The 17,472-nt window shown below is 39.8% G+C and overlaps 1 protein-coding gene across 2 annotated transcripts; it reads right to left on the bottom strand.

The window, feature by feature from the left end:
• Nucleotides 1-26: 26 nt before the first annotated feature.
• Nucleotides 27-15,762, bottom strand: zgc:153184 (uncharacterized protein LOC751652 homolog). 2 transcript variants are annotated; one of them, XM_042219679.1, is made up of 6 exons: nucleotides 15,585-15,762; nucleotides 3,410-3,493; nucleotides 3,202-3,267; nucleotides 2,579-2,647; nucleotides 1,633-1,845; nucleotides 27-1,107 (listed from the first exon to the last, which is right to left on the bottom strand). In XM_042219679.1, the coding sequence occupies exons 1-6, from the start codon at nucleotides 15,588-15,590 to the stop codon at nucleotides 697-699; spliced, it is 849 nt and encodes a 282-aa protein (XP_042075613.1). In that variant the 5' UTR covers nucleotides 15,591-15,762; the 3' UTR covers nucleotides 27-696. The 2 variants fall into 2 exon arrangements, with proteins under 2 accessions (XP_042075613.1, XP_042075612.1); XM_042219678.1 differs by having other exon boundaries at nucleotides 3,410-3,496; nucleotides 15,585-15,761.
• Nucleotides 15,763-17,472: the final 1,710 nt, after the last annotated feature.

Here is a 17,472-nt window from a genome sequence, read left to right as displayed (position 1 = left end):
GAAAACAAAAAAACAAAACATAAAGGTATTTGTTATGTAAGAAAGAAGCAGTTTATTTTCTTAACATTTCTGTGCATGATTTCACAGTAGCACTGTGATTTCTATATTTTGAAGTATACAAAATAAAAAGACCAGCATAGATCAACATACATTAATAACAAAACAACTAAGTTAAAATTACATACTTTGCTTAAAGTACTTTGGTATGACGTCAAAGCATTTATATATCTGCTTACATATATATGAACTATCTAATACATTTTTGCCTCTTACCAACCCACAACGTGGTAGCTTTAAACACTTCTGTGGATGTGTCAGGTACTCCTGATATGGAAGTGCACTCTTGACATTTCGACAAAGAAACATTTGCATTAAAAAAGAAAATTATAAAACAGGAGTCTTACAGACTTGGTACGACATGATGGATGTTTCCTGTGCTTAGGGAATACAGCATCAACTGCCATACTCATTTCCATGTGCACAAACAGCTGCTTCTCATGACTCTCCAGTGTTTTGTTTTGTTTTTTAACTTATCAGCCAGTAGTAGGCGACAGAGGGACTTAAGAGCTGATATAAAGAGATAAAACCTGAATAAAATAACTCTTAAGGAGGAGTATTTCTCTAACAGTTTCTCAGAAAAGCACTGAATAACTTATTCATATATTTGGTATTTTTCATGTAAACATTCACACCCTCTCACTTCCCTCCTTCGTCTGCCTCCTGAGGTGTCTCTCCCTGCCTTTCTTCTGCCCTAATGTCACCTTCTTTCTGCTCGGCAGGCTCTGAAGCCTGCTGTTCCTCCTTCGAAGCATCAGAGCTTCGGTCTTGTTCTGCTTCATGCTCCATGTCTTCCCTGTTGTCGTGGTCGCTTTTTGTCATTTCAGCGTTTGCAGTTTCACAGTCCCCTTCCTTGTTTTCAGCTTCTTTAAGACTACATTCAGCTTCCTCTGATGGGCTGTCCAAAACCTGGTTCTTGACCCCATTTTCTTTTGGGCTGCACAGTTCACATGGGGACAGTCCACTCCCGAAGCCTTCCGCCTCCTCTCCAGCTGATCTCCTGTGCTGTCTTGTGGGCAGTCGCCTTTTAAATGACAGTCGTGCGCGGGTCTGTGTGGAAAAAATAAGCAAAAGGATTAATTTTACATCTGTAAGAGTGTGCAGGTTTTCAGCTTTAAATGATGCAAGTAACTGTTTAGGTTTAATCAGCATATGCGTGACAGCACCAAACAAATGACACCCAGGGACTCTAACTAGGCTAAGGGGATTACATCCTCAATCCACCCAGCAGGAGCACACATGAACTACAGGAGCATCTTGCTTGAGCTTATCCAAGGCTGGCCTGTTTAAACAGACGTTGCAGAACCCCCACTGAGAAGCACGTCAGTAGGGACGGGGGGGAAATGTACCTGGCTGTGGTATCACAGCTTATTCGGCAATTAGCGTGAGAAACACGGGGCTTCAATGTGACAGCAACTCATGTTGGTCATTTTGTGACGAAAGTCACACAAAATTCATCACGAAACATAAAAGAAAGTTAAAGGTGTCATGTAAGGTGCATTTTGGCCTTCTGAAAGTTCAAAGTAATAAGAGAAAAGTAGCCTAACTATACTATAAGGAGGAAGCACACAGCACCTTGTTGATGCTTGGCAATGGGGTCCCTTCAGGAGGGCTGTCGAAGCTGATGGGTTCCTCCTCTTCACTGGATTGATGCGAGGGTTGCAGGGTGGGAGTCAGAGGGCTCAGGCGGCTGCAGGGCATGGTGGGGGACAGCGGTGCCTGTGGCAGTTTCACCTCTGGAGTCTTTGGTGAAGGCAGCAGAGCAGTGGGTGACAGAGCGAGGTTGGCCTGAAGGGCAGGAGGGAAGATCCTGAAGCCAAGATACTAAAATTCTTCCATGAATTTTAAACTTCAATAACTTATAAACATACCAGAATAACAGTTTACTGAAACACAGAACTTGCTTTATAAGGAGATTAGGTGAAGCAGAAACTAAACTCTAGCATTTCTTTGAACATGTGTAAATAATATTTCCAGTCACAACGTGAGCATCGTTCTTTGAAAACTGAATTTAACTCATTACTTTACAGGCCTACCTACTTGATATCGCTCTGCGTACAGCTACAACATTCCGGTTTTAAAATGTCACTGCTATAAGTCTGTCCTTGAAAAATCAAAGTGCTACAAATAGCCGACAAATTAACCCCGCCAACTGATGTCCTACCTGCACCGGAGAGAAAAGAAAGAGGGAGAATCGGCAGCCCTTTTGTCCCATGGCTGCCCACCGTGTGAAATTGCAAACCAAAGGAACTCAAGTAGCAAGTTAAAGCCTCGCCAGAACCTCTGTAGTCCGTGATCCAATTAGCTCATTAATCTGTGCAGATTGCTGCATAAGGCACAAGCCTCTCCCCTTTTACCTCCCTGCATGCGAGCGGCTCAGGCACCAGTGAAAACAGAACAGCGGGTGGCAGTAATGCTTTAAAAAACAGACTCCTGAATACTCACTGCAATAACCCATCATTAGTGAGCTTAGCAGCTTTTCCCCCCCCTCCTTCACCAATGAACCATGTGTTGCACCAACCTGCAGTTTCTCAATGACGGCAGAGTTCTTCAGCTTGACTTTAATGGGATTTGGTGGAACAGCAGATTTCTGCCAGAGAACACAGTTAATGAAAGACAAACATACAGTGGATTCACAACTAATATTTGCTAAAAGCTAATATTTATCAAAAGTTAATATTTACTAAGAGCATTGGTTGATTGTGCTTTAAGGCGCTTTTTCTTATAAAGTAGCCCATTAAGGCATATGTCCTACCAAATGCTAAGAATTGTTTTATATATTTAAACGTATTTCAGTTTTGCTACTAACAAAATACACATTTTTATTGTTTTTATGCTTATGTAACATTTCTGTTGTGCTTTTTATTGGCCCATAACTCAATGATAGATTTGCGTAGTTTGTTTGGCATGTTGTCATTTTACTGGGAGGAAAAACAACAGGCCTTTCCCAATGATTGAGGCAGAAGAAGAAAACTAAAAACACAAATAATAAAATACCACATTTATCAACATTACACTACCCACTATGTTGAAACTGTGAGGCTGCAATGAACATGCACAGTAAACAAATCCAAGTCTGTCTTCTGGGGACTTTCAAGAAGCCAAACGTAACACGCGGGTCAATGAACGAACGCGGTGACTCACATCTAACTCGTCGTTATCATCCGTTTGATTTCGCAACTTCAGGGAACACGGAGGTCGTCTTCGAGGCTACAAATTTAAGGGAAGAGAACGAGCAATGATTCACTAACTGCTTCCTTTAAGAAAGCACATATATTTGAATAATGTTCTGCACGGACATACATGTTTATAGACTTTTGTTTTGTTATACAGGACAAATAAAATGCATTACCTCGCCATTTGAGTTGGGTATTGGAAGAATATGACCTTTGAACTTTCCGGCCAGCTCAGCCACCGACGGCTTGGATGGAGAATTCTTCTGAAAGAAAGAAAAAAGGAGAAAAAGTGAAAAATATCTGTATGAAAACTTAAATATACTGAAGAAAAAAAAAAATTTGTTTCAGTATTTCACACACAGACTTCAAAAGTTAATGACAATTCCACAATCGTGACACAAGAACAGTGAATAATATGATAATATTAAGCAATATATTTCTATATAGTGTGTATATACTATAACGTGAAAAAATCAAAACCTTAAACATAATAGTGCATCAAGACTGTCATGGAAACCAAACTGTGGAACTGAAAGGCACTTTTAATTAACACCCCCCCCCCCCCGCCCCCCTACTTGTCTAAGCTGAATGTTGTAACAAACGGGTGTAACTTGCTGAACAAACAGAGCTAAAACATGATCCATTTTAATAAACATGGCATGTGCAGAAGGCAGCAGAACACAAATCATGTTCTAAGATTTAAAAAAAAAAAAAAAAAAAAAAAAAAAAGAAGTTTTTCGCTTCCTTCTTCTTAACAAGACTCCATCAGCGTGCCGGTTTAGTCAGGTCCTTAGAGGATCTCATCTAGAAAGCACAGGAAGTGAGCCCCCCTCCTCTTTCGCTCGGTCTCTGCAGCTGTTCCACATCACGCTGCAGCCTGTGACAGGAGGGACCTGTCCTCTGCTTCAAACTGTTATCACTTCTTGGCTGCTTTACTTTCAGTCTCTCCCACTATTCCCAAGCTGATTGCTAAACATCCCTCCTCCGCACTTTGCTTTGATGGCCAGTAACTCCACTCTACTGTGGCTTAAGTAATAAGTTTGCTGACTGTGTCAGACCTAAATCTAAATTGAGAAAAACAACATCAGTACTAGTTTTTTTCCCAGGGTCTAGGTGCATGTTATACCAAGTATTGGAACCGTGCATTAGCTGAGCTATTTGTTTGCATAAGTTGGCAGTCGAAGTTATGCCAGGACTGTGCAAATTCCAGTGCATGATGCAGCCTTTTAATGGTTTGCATTATATTCACTGCTTGTGGGACCCCTCCTTGTCTTTTTGTGGCTTTCATATTACATCTCATTACCATCATACTTTTATTGACCACTAAAAAGCTCGTGCCTCTCCTCACATCTGCGATTCCAGTCACATTTCCTGGGTGTGCACTCGCAGTTCACCCGCCTTGCACATTTTGAACTGTGGCCCATGAAAACATGGATCTCCCAGGCTTCATAGATAGACACATTCCACATTTTAATCACACGCCTTATTTTCCTTCCCCCCCCCCCCTTGTTCTCAGCATGACCTCACCACCTTGCTCCCTCCACCCAAATACGTAATGGCACCAGCGAGCCTCGCAGTGCCTCTCGTAACATTTCTCTGCATTCTAATCCAGAGCCAGCCCTTTTCCTGAAATCTCTTTTGTCATTCACGATAAATAATAATTACAAGTGACCACCCACTCGTCATGCCATTATTTTGTAACCTCTAATTGTTTAACTATTTCCTGTCCTTCAAAAACAAATGCCTCCTTGAGAACAAAGTCAAAACACGTGCAGGGGACAGGAAGTGGAACTCTTTGTTTTGTATATCTATGCTCTGATGTTTTAGGTGAAGAAAGTCATGATTGCAGTTGGAAAATTGAAACTGCTTATGTGCAGGAAAAATACTACAAATTATTAAAATATGGAGAAGCAAGTAAAAGTAAAATTGATATATGTAAATGTCAAGAGGGTCTAGGAGTGTTAGTTATTTAACATCTGCACAGCTTCATAAGAACTAATTGGAGGTGCATTATTATTCTTTCATCCTTCTTTTATGTAAGCCCTTATCTTTAATGAGCTTCTTCATGTGGAACGAAAATAAATGTCACGCTCCATAAAAACTCCCGAATTTAATGACACTTAATACGCATTTATATAAGATGATAAATGTAATTCTGTTCATGCATAATGTAAAAATATCCAAGACATGTATTATCAACACATCAGCAGTTACTTTAAAACTAGAGTCTTGCATATTTTGAGGTAACACCCAAGACCATGCGACATACGTTTTACGTACATGTGGACGTAAAAACAGTGGTTTTATTAGGTTTCTCATCAGCTTTGAGTTTCACAACATTTTACAGATACAAAGTCAGCACTCTTATGAAAAATGAAGTGCATCTTAACAACGCCAGTTTCCTCTCAGCTCATGAACACATATAGCTTCATCAACTGTATCACCAAGATGACAAAAAGGCTTCTGGTGGGTTATCACTACTACACATGCTTAACTTTGGTGGGACCCCAAGCTCAGTGGAAGAGTGGGAAACTATGTTTCACTGCGGGAGAGAGCAGGGCAAACTATTTCTGGGGCTCTAGGCCTGGGAAAAAGCACCAGAGCTGTGCAGGCTTCCTGGATCACAGCTCTACTCTGTAACCCCCCGGCTCCTAAGAGAGTGTGTCCCTGGACATGCTAGACCACATCTGAAACATATCATAATCTAGCATACAGGGCAATTGAACATATCTAAAAAAGGAAATGCCTTCTAAAATGGTAAATGGCCTGTATTTGTATAGCGCTTTACTAGTCCCTAAGGACCCCAAAGCGCTTTACACATCCAGTCATCCACACACTGGTGATGGCAAGCTACATTGTAGCCACAGCCACCCTGGGGGCACTGACAGAGGCGAGGCTGCCGACACTGGCGCCACCGGGCCCTCTGACCACCACCAGTAGGCAACGGTGAAGTTCTTGCCCAAGGACACAATGACCGAGACTGTCGGAGCCGGGGCTCAAACCGGCAACCTCCAATTACAAGACAAACTGCCAACTCTTGAGCCACGATCGCCCCATGTGAGACACACACAAAACCAGGCCCAGCTTAAATCCAAGAAAGCTTCCTGGAAATAGCTCATTTAGGTTCGCTTTTGCACAAATTAAAAGTGTTCTTACCATTCAATAGCTGCATTTTGATGCTTTCAGTAAGACTGGCGTTTAATGGATCAGAGGTAAAGTGTATCGTCTTTAAGTAAATGACTGACCGCAATAATATAAGCAGACATATGCACTATAGCCCCCACCCCAGCAAATATCGCCACACTGAACAACCACCAGCTTTGCAGTCTTTTTGACATCTAGTCGAGTTTGTAAAACAATATGAAATTGAAAGGTGTGAAGGAAAGCCACTGATGAAATATACTTCTCAAACGTTGTCTAGATGTCTTTGTTTGGCTTTCTATCCAAAGAAGGTTTCGTTTTTTTCTCCCCCCCCAGTATCAAGTAGGGGGGGGGGGGGGAAAAAAAAAAGTCATCGATCGAGTGGACAATGACAACATCAGGAACTATAGCCGCTGAGTGGACAATGTACTGCTCACACCACAGCTTTGTAAGGAGAGGATATCTATGACAGTGTAACATATTTACCATGTAACAATTTAAATAGATTTTAGATAAACATCATGGCTGCTGTAATACTTCCGGAGAACACCATGTAAGAGGATTCACTAAGATTTAGTTTGTTTAAAAAAAAAAAAAAAAAGGTTCAATTTGTCTGGTTTTGTCAGAGTGAACCTGTATAATACTTGGAAACAAAATCCATTCATTGAATTCTATTATTGTAGGATATTTACCTTATAATATAATGTGCGCTATATCAATAAAACTGAGTCTTTGTGGTCATATGGTGACCAGTTTTGACCTGAGATGTAACGTCACCATTTTAGTCATGTTTGCTGGGACATTACTTAATGGATGAGCAGTGTTAATTTCGTTGATTAATTCTTTTAGTCATAGTTTTTGTCAACAAGCTTTTTTCCCCCTGACGATAACTAAATAAAAACTAATGCACAAGGACAAAAACTATGATAAAATGTATTCACACTTCCGTAGACGTATAAAAACAAGATGAAAATGTTCTGGTCAGACAAAATCCAATCAGAGTTCATCAATTTGTGTAGAAAGGCGGGACGAGTTTGGAAGTGACCCAGAAGTACTCTCCTTGTGCCGTAAGGTTAGACATGAATTTGATCTGCCGCCGACAAACGGAGCGGGAGGAGGCAAGCTCCCATGCTCCCAGTTTCTCATGAATACGTGATAAAATGTCAACACATGGGATGATAATAAGAGTAGACACATTACACTTTTGATTTAAGGAAAATAAGACGCTTTGTAACTTTTGTAACACTTCGTTTTAGCCAGTCTACAATAACGTTACGATATTTAGTCAACTAAAACTAGAGTAAAAAAAAAAAAAAAAAAAAAGGAATTTAGATACTAAATTATGATTATAACTAAATCAAAATTTGCTGCCAAGTTAACACTGCCCGTGAGAACGGAAATATTTGATGCAGTCACATCAAATACTTTAAATCCTCATTTATCTGAGTGTGTGATGTTGGGGCACCCTGATATACAAAGAGCACGGCAAACAGTCAAATATCACTTCTGCTGGGTGGTCACAGGGTTGGGGTCAAACACGAATGCATCTGAAGAGATTTAGGAAAAATGTGGATAGTATCTACTAGAGTAATCAATAGATAAAGTGATAAAATTAGAAAAAAGTAAAATTGTACTAACAGTGGGACCAAAACTGGAGACTCCCGTTTGCCATCAAGAAGACGTTTCTATGGTTACCTATGAGGTTTAACACCGTCTTTAAATAACTAACTGGGAAATTAAGGTGCTACAATTTCTTTAAAATCAATATACTACTCTAAAAAGATATTTTGAAATTGCTGAGAAAATTATCTACGAATTCCACATTTTCTCTGTGGGCTGTGCTTAGAGACACAAAGGTTATTGCTAACCAGTGCCTTAATTTTTAGGCTGTGGATGGAGACACGAGGTTTACTGTATGACTAGCAGAAGGAGAACAGAGAGACCACAGATCACACAAAACCAGTTATTGTCCGTTCCTGTGATTCCCATTTCCAGAGGCAGGAGAGAAGAAGCACATGATGTTATTCTGCGTAAATCTTAAACATATCTGCTTGTGCAATTGTCTGAGAGCAAGAAGCCATGTACATAAAGGAGCTGATAAAGGTGCTGTCTGGCGCAGGATCTTTTAACTCTCAATCCTAATAATGTCTAACTGGCGAGCCTCAGGGTGTGGATCGGTGAAAGTGAAGATAAATACAGCACACAGCTGTTCAGCAAGACTTTGTTCCATAGGTTCACCAAGCCTAATGGCTTCAGTTTGAGTCTGCAGACTTTTCACAAGTCAGCGTGTTCTGCCAGGGGGAAAACCACCACAGTTAGCAGCTCCCTTCTGCCTACACTTGTTAAGTGGCGAGAGAACAGGCAGGCACTTTCTTGCTAGCTGCATTTCCAGGAAAACATGATGTGTTTTTGGACCAGACCTCATCTGAATATGTCAGTTTTCCACTGCCCATTACTGGCACCACCGTTGTGTGTTTTCACTTACGTGTGCTAGTGTTATAAAAGGTCCTGAATCCTGAAAGAGGGATGAGGTAAATGGACAAACTCATTTACTTGTTGCTGCAGCCTCCGGGGAAATGGGAGGTACTGCAGACACAGCCTAACACTGTCGACTGAGGAGACAAATATTAAATAAGCATCCAGAGAAAAGGAAAACAAATCCAAATGACCTGAGAACAGAAAGCTGCAGATAAAGTTATTTTTCTCAAGAATACCCAGAAGGCCAGAACACATTTTTCTCAAATGTGATAAATGCACCAACAATATCAATATCCCAAGTGACTTTAACTGCGATTTGATTAAGAAATTGTTAATGTGGGAATGCACTGTTTAACAAGAATCTGAGAAACAAAAGCTACCAGAATATGTGAACAGCTCATAGTAGAGATTACAGCTCCCAAATCTTTGAACTTATTCAGGAAAACTTTAGTGAGTCTCACAGGGCTCTGGTATTCTCATTCACTCTGATCCAAACAGCACAATGACAAGCCATCAGCATAGTGAATCAGATGGTTGACATTGTGGACTAAAGAACACAGACAGTCACGGGATGACATCATTCAGTGAAGTCACTTTAATTACATGGTACCTGCAGTGTGCCAGAGGATCTGGGATCTGTTCAGGCATAGCGATCATATTTTGGCAATAGCCTGAATAGTGTAGTGATGGAGTAAAGGGATTTGAAGTGGCACATAAGTATGAAACTGGATGTAGACACAGTGACATTATATATGATGCTTGTGAATAAAACATTATTTTTTCCCCATGATTTCTTTCTGTTGGGAATTCAATCTATCCTCCCACTTTTCCACTACTCTACCACTTCCTCTTCCCAACATTTTCTTAACTCCATTCCTGGCACCACTATATTCTGCTAATGAGAGTTGAACTACATGCGTTTCTAGATCATTTCAAGCAAACTTAAGGCTTTCAGACCGGAGATTGTGCAACACACAACCACCCTGTACAGCAGGATGTCATTTGTGTTTCAACTGAAAACCTTACAGTTTGACTTTACCCTACTACCACAACCACAGAGACCCGAGTAGTATCTACATGTCACCTGTGTTCTACACTAACTAAGGATAGTTTCAAATCTTATTTAGTGAATTTATAAAAATTTGATTAGGTTTCCCAACAGTATATGTGGACAGGTTAGCCCAACATCAGCCTGCTACAACGTTTAAACTGAATCATAATTTTACTGGCAGTAGAAAGTCTCTAAAAAGAACATGGTGGCACAGTTTAGGTTTGCTAAGTTGAACTGAACAAACCACAAGACTTTTGATGATTTGGTCTTGTTTTGCAGCCAGATAACATCTTGCTGTCATTGACTCGTACAGCAGCTCCTATGTACACCGCAGTATTCTTGAGTCACATGTGAGGCTATATGTCACACAGCTAAAGGTTGACCGAATCTGGGTCATTCAACAGGACGATCATTTCAAACTTCCCAGAAAATCTGTAATGAAATGGCCAAACATCAGCCTGACAGAAACACGCTGGTGTGATGTTAAGAGCTGTGCATAAACGAATGCCCACAAAACTCAAAGAACATTGTAAAGAAAAGTGGGCCGAAATTCCTCCACAGCGATGCGAGAGACTGATAAAGTTATACAGAAAACAATTTCTTTGAATTTTTGCCACAGCAGAAAAAAGATATTGAATTGTTGGGCCTACATAGATTTTTACAAGACTGCATGAAGTGCTATGAAAACTCTTTTTTCACATGACTGTACATGCCCAAACCCACAGGATGCACGTGTCTTCCAAGCTACAACAACCTAAAAATCTCAATACCTTTCACACAGTACATTCAATAATAAAGCAACAATGATGAAATCATAAATATTCAACATCTTAAAGAGGTTGCAAGATTTTCCTTTTTAAGAAAAATGCAAAAGTTGATGTGGGAAAAAGGGCAATTGCAAACTATGTGCATCTTGCAGCATTTATTGCATTTGCACTACTTTCTGCCAAAAAAGGAAATCAAGAGCATGGCTAAATGCCACATTTAGAAGAGGGTGGTTGAAGAGGTGCAGGCAGCAGGGGTTAACTGTTCTGCAGGGAGATTTGTAAGAAATGTATAAACTCATGATGAAAGTGTTTTTGTAGTTTCCACTTCCTCTGTTTGGCTCACTGTTCTCAAAATCCTTCTGCACGTACCTCACATTTTTCAGACTTTGCGCTGAAAAGTCAGCATGTTTGAGAAGCTGCAGATGTCTAAGACAGCACAAGCAGCCTCCCCGGCCTTTACAAACTTAAATGGCTTTGACTGCAATAACTTGTACCCTGTCAGCTCTGTCAAGATGAAGATCTCAAGAACTTGCCTGCAATAACAAAGCTGGGCCAGAAGTTGTGTTGCCAGCATTCAAATTACAATGATTTCTTCATGGTGTACATGCATGCGTTCATGGTGTAATTTTTAAGGGCAAACAACATGCGTGTTTTGCTTCTACATATCAGTGTCCTCTGCGTTATCTCTTCTGTAGTTCCCACCCCACACACAGTATCTCTCTGCTTCACGCATTGCTTTGAACTGTTAGCTCTGACGAAGTCTCGTCCTGATAGCAGAACCTTTTGGTCCGTGTGGGCTGCAAATAACAACATTGTTTAGGAAAAGATCAACAAAAGTGTTGCAGTAAAACGCAGCAAAAGCATTTAGAGGATTATGGGGCTTAATGAATCATTTGATCGGTCGTAAAGGTGCAAATAGCCTCCTATGACTCGAGGTGCTATAATGAGGGTCGACGTGGAGAAGTAACTTCAAGCAGCAAAGCAGAGAGTAGACATATGCAACACAAGGAGACATAAAATGCCTTACTTTGAATTAAACTTGGGCAATTTCACATCTGATGGGAACAATTAAACTGCTTCAGCCAGCTGCAGAATCAAGCCCATTTGTCAACCAAACACATTGTGTGCATCCCTCAGGCGTGAGAAATATTATAAATTTACCCCGTTCTGATTTTTTCCCGTCCAACTCCATTTTTTAGATCATCTCATCTTTTATTGTTGCAGCTCACTTCTTGCTGAATGAACCGCCACCGACTCCTAGTATGATTATTGTCATACTAAGGAGGATGATTATTGTCTGCAGACAATAATCTTCGTCTACCTCTCCAGACAATAATCATTGCACTCATTCATACAGTGCATCTGCATCTTCATCTGGGAACATGCACTGCAAACATTATCAGAGAATCTAAGCATTTTTAAGGAGTGCAAGTTACTTTTTTGTAATGAGCGTAGTCCAACTCTCATGTCAACAACAGTTAAGTTAGGCCTCCCCAAAAAAGTGTTTATTTTCACCCTGTTACTGTTATCCCCAGGGAAACTGCATGCATTGTGAAATAATCAAGAAAAACTGCAAAGAGCAATAAGATTCTGCATGAAATTATTTTGCGATTACATCCTTTTGGAAGTCAAAGCTTTTGTATAACAAAAATAAAGTTAAAATAAGTAAAATAAGTAATTAGCCTATAGAAAGCATAAGTTAACTACAAAATGCTGGCTGTTTGTCCAAATGTCACCCAACTCATCCCAACAATGCTCAAAACTGTTTTGGAAACATAAGTGAATTTTATTAACTGTAAAAGTCACAAAACATTGAACAGACACCCCACTGTGTGTGCTTTAAACGGAGATATAGCCATAACGACTCCGTGACTCAGAGGATAGGCCACAGTGTCTTCCACTTTCCTTGATCTTAGTGTTTTGCATTCCACTGAGTTTCACGGTCAGTTAGGTGTCCGTTTTATGTTTGCTACAGAGTGGACCATTCATTTGGTGTACTGAAACATGGCACATTAGCACTGGTTAGGAAAACCAGGCAAGGCCCATCAACAGGAATTAAAAAAAAACACCTGTCCAAATCACACATATATGGGTTTATTTTACCACACATTGTCTAACATTTATGCAAATGAGTGTAGCGTATGTTTAGTGAGATAGTACCTCATTTGCATTTTTAAATGAGAAAGTAATTAACTCGGAAAGTTTCACGGTGATATCTTTGAGATAAACCGTTTTCAGATAAAAACCGAGGGTATATTACCACAGGCATGAGTACATTTATTTTTTGCCAACCATTTTTGAGCTGAAGTGTCAGCAATACATGTCCCAGTTTTATTCCTACCTATCCACTTGTTACGTTTCGGTGTTGTCAGGGTTTTGTTTTTGCGTGACTGTCATGTGTTTCCCGTTTTACTTTGAAGGTCTGTTGTTATCTTAGTGTGTTCAGTTTACGTTTCCTTGTCTCGTCAGGTCTAATTTGCCCCAGCTGTGTTTCCCTCCTGTGGTCCATTCCCTGATTGCTCCTTCTATGTATTTAAGCCCTGTGTGTCAGTTGGTCATGGTCGCGATCTCCCCCGTGTTGTAAATAGTTTGGTGTTTTGTTGTAAATAGCTGTGAATGGGTTTGTTAATATTTTCGTTTGAGACACCTTCGTTTTGGGATTTTGGTGGAGAGCTTTAGTTTTTTTCTCGTGTGTTTTTTTTTTTTTATTTTCATACGTTGCACGCCGGTTGCCTAGGCCGGGGTGTAACAACTGAAGTATTTTTCCAACACATTCTTGGAGTAACAACCTTTGTTACCTTTGTTTGCAAATTAGCATGAGCTTAGATAATAATGCCAGAAGTTTCTTCCTGTTAAAAAGGAGTTTTTCCTTCTCCCAGTCACCAAGTGCTTGCTCTTAGGCAGTCGTCTAATTGTTGGGGTTTGTTCTGCATCGTTGTACCATTTTTACCTTGCAGCATTAACCACCTTGAGGCGACTGTTGTTGTGATTTCGAGTTAAATAAAACTGAATTTAAATAAAGCCACAGGTGCATGTGAAAGTAAAAAAGTCACCAAGTTTAATGGTGATCGGGAATATACATGTTTATTTTCTTTTTTTTTTTTACGCTTTTCGTCTGTAGTTGTAGTATACAACCTTTGACAATGGACTACATGTACCAGTGACTGCAGTGCTGCGAGCACCATTTAAAAAGACATGTTGTTGTAATGCAAAAGTGGAAAAACTAACTCATTAGCAAATGTCTGGCTGGTACAGACTGAGTTTCTGTGTTATTGGTCTCTTTACTTAGGATTACATAATAAATGTGGATGCCATATGGTTGGCAATGCGATCTCAAATACTCAGTCCTCCAGCTGTGGGGATGTTTTTCCATGAGAGGAAAACCACCACACATGCATATACAGTACTAATTTTCAGGTGTTTGTGCACATACACACAGTTGGAGTTCCTAGAAGGGAAACACAAAGTTTAAGAACTTCCATGTGTTAATCTTCTCCTTAGGCTGGCTTGAAGGCGGTGACGTAAATCAACATTTGTGACCGTGACCCATTCTTTGACTATGCTAGAACCACACATTGGCCACCATTAGCATGTGACATCCAAAACTAAGCTAAAGACACTTGGATGACAAATTTCACTTCACTAATTGTGGTAATTGCGGAAAGACCAAATGAGCTCAGTCATCAATAGATCCATGAAACTGCTGACAGGTAATAGCAGAATATCCGGGTCTATATGCTGTTCACAGGCTCCCAAATCAAGTCACACTGGGTTTTTTTAGAGGGTACAGAAAATGCATCAAATGCACATCAAAGCTTTGCTTCAGGATGAAAGTTCAGTTTTTGATTCTTTTTTATTTTAACAGTTTCATTTCACTGGAAGTATTTCAAATCATAAATACTTGTTTGTTAAACGCTCTTATCTTTCAAGATTTGAAGGTGGTCCCTATTTGCTACACAAAAAGTCGAATAAACTCGCAAGGTGAACAAGTCGAAAGCAATTCTAAAGAATGTGAGATCGGTTTTGTTCTCTGTCTTCTTCTGTGGTTGGAGAAAAGGGGTATTTCTGCTATTTTCCACATGAGATTAAAAAAAAAAACTTAATAATGATGTCTGAGGGAACAGCTTGTTTTGCAGGGAGGAGGCCGGGAACCTGTGAGCACACAGTGCAGGGGAAGACTGAACAGACTTCCTATACCATAAAGAAGAGCTCGTGTTCTTTCTTTTAGCTTCAGCACAAGTGAGTAAAGGAAAGTTTGGGTTCTGAGAAGTGGCAGGAACCCCCAAAAGTCCTTACAGAAGACTTAAAATTAATAAAATAGCAGTTTGAACTGTAAATTTGCCATCGCGGCAAAACAGCATCTGGTGAAAGATGTTCTAAGAGTTCCGTTTCCTTCCTCTACACTGCTGTTGTGTTGTTAAATTGTGACCACAAACCTGTTATTGAAGCATATCAGCCGGAGGCTCAAACACACAGAGCCAAATAGGTTAAAATTGGTGTGTCTTTAGTCTCTATGCTTCAAAACACACACACACACACACACACACACACACACACACACACACACACACACAAAAGAAAAATCCAAAAAGTGAGTCTGAGTTTAAAAGCACATCACGCTGCTATCACGTGCTGATCACAAACCACACTATATGATCATCTTAGTAAAGACATAGGACACGCTCATAATGAACCATTGGTCAAACATTTGTTAAAACATTGCGCAAACAAGTCCCAGTTCCCCCACAAATATCCCAGTAATAATACTGAGCACAAATAAACTCTCCTATGATGCAATGCCTTAATTTCAACCACACAGTCTCTACACACAACCAGATTAAATGTTAAAAACATCTGGCTTCAGAGCACGGGCTGCATAACGACTGCGCTCGGAGTCATATATATAGTTTCTACCTCCATCCTGTTGAATGTGGAAAAGACCGTCCCCTCCTGCGTACTTCTCTCCTTTTCGGCCTCTTGGAGCGAACTGCTGGGTTGTGAGGAAGGTGAGAGCGGGGAGAAGCGTAGCTCGTAGATAGAAACTCTGTGTTTATATCTGGAGCCAAATCAGCCTCATGGAGGTGGGAGGCGCGGGCAACTTTCACGCGCATTTGGCTCCTTCAACGCCGTCAAGTCAGTCGGATTGAAAATGCCACTTTTCCCGAAGCCTTTCAAAATAAAACGCACTTTGCCGTCACTCAAAATTACTTTTGTCTTGCAGGTTTGGCAGCTGCTGTTACAAATGAAGCAGATATCCCAAAATAAATTTTGCTATGGACATACTAATAGATGTTTTATTCAAAGAAATGAACTTACCATTTAGTTCCAGAAGGCGACAGCTTTAATCTTGGGGGACAATCGTTTGCTTTTGCCACATGGCAGCTAAGAGTTGCTGTGACAAGGCAGCCAAACTGTACGTTTCAATCCTTTACGTCACAACAGCAGCAGATTATCTGCCAAATGAGTAAACTTATTTATTTACTCTTTTAGATCATAAATATAGTTTTTTCATGCACTATTTTATTGGCGAGAATTACCCATTTAAAGCCTTTATTTTGAAGACAACGTCACGGATGTGGTGTTGTTTTTCTTTATTTTGATGTGGTTAAGCTGCGCTGGTAATCAGGTGGGTGGTATGTATTTTTGCTGTGCATAAGAAACATGTTTGGGTAGAGTTCAGTTCCTTGCTGTAGGTGGTTCTCCCACAGAATCCTGACAAATGTCTCATTAAACCACATGCACTTTTTCACATTGCTATTTAATGGTTGCTTCATTTGGTGTAAATATTTGACAACTAATTAGAACAATGTGACAAACTTGAAAACAAATTTTAATATCTTTAATAAAAGGGTGGTGTTTGGGGGTCATTTCTAGCTTTAAATGTGGACATTTGAAATTCGTTCAACGTGTTTGCATATCTTGTGTTTTTTTGACAATGCGAAGAATTACCATTTCTTTTTTCTATAATGTAAGTCACAGATACTCACATCTAGTAACTTCATTTTTAGTCTGTTGGCTCATTTGGAGTCTTATAAAATATATAGAAGTAACTCTACTATCCTGTCTGTGGCCTGAATGAAGACAGGTCAGTCACTCAAAGGGTTCACACTGTTGAACTGTAAATGCTTTATGGGAATTTCGCGGGGGTTTTTTGGCCATACAAAATTTGATACATGATATGAAACTCACGGTCATTGTCACTCATTCTGTTTTTGTGAAGTTTGATGGATAGATGGTTTTAGAGTTTAGATACATCTTTATGTTCAGCTGTCAAATAGTCAAAATCCAGTTTGACGAGTTGTAGAATTGTTAGAATTATGCATCTGTCATTGATTCAGGTGTGCAGAGCGTTCTAAATTAACTGTAAAGACATAAAGAAGAATGGAACAATTGAAATATAAATGAAAGTTTATTTAAAGTTATTATTTTATTTGTATATTTGTACTTTTAAAACCATGTATTGTTAAACAATAAACATGAAAATGTTTCTTATATTTATGCGTTGCGTATAAGCTGTGTAATGTGACACTATAGCCTGTACAAAACTCGTCCCACAAGCCTGTAACATCATTTATCTTGTCCCTGCATCACTATCATGCACAAGGGATATATAGAAGTTTTCCATAATTAGTTATGGTATTGTTTATATTTACAAAAAGAGCAATAAGCACTCCGAGCACACTAACCTCCACCGAGGCAGCTCACTCTTTAGGCAGTATCTACTTTTTAAGGGAACAGTATTACATTCATTGGGTTTTCGTTCACACTTTTGGCTTTGTTGAAACTCTATTTCAATATGCAT

The sequence above is a fragment of the Haplochromis burtoni genome, unplaced genomic scaffold (genome assembly GCF_018398535.1).
Source record: "Haplochromis burtoni strain Fernald_Lab_line unplaced genomic scaffold, NCSU_Asbu1 Contig_36, whole genome shotgun sequence".
NCBI classification, from domain to species: Eukaryota; Metazoa; Chordata; class Actinopteri; order Cichliformes; family Cichlidae; genus Haplochromis; species Haplochromis burtoni.
This window is presented reverse-complemented; position numbering and strand designations above follow the sequence as displayed.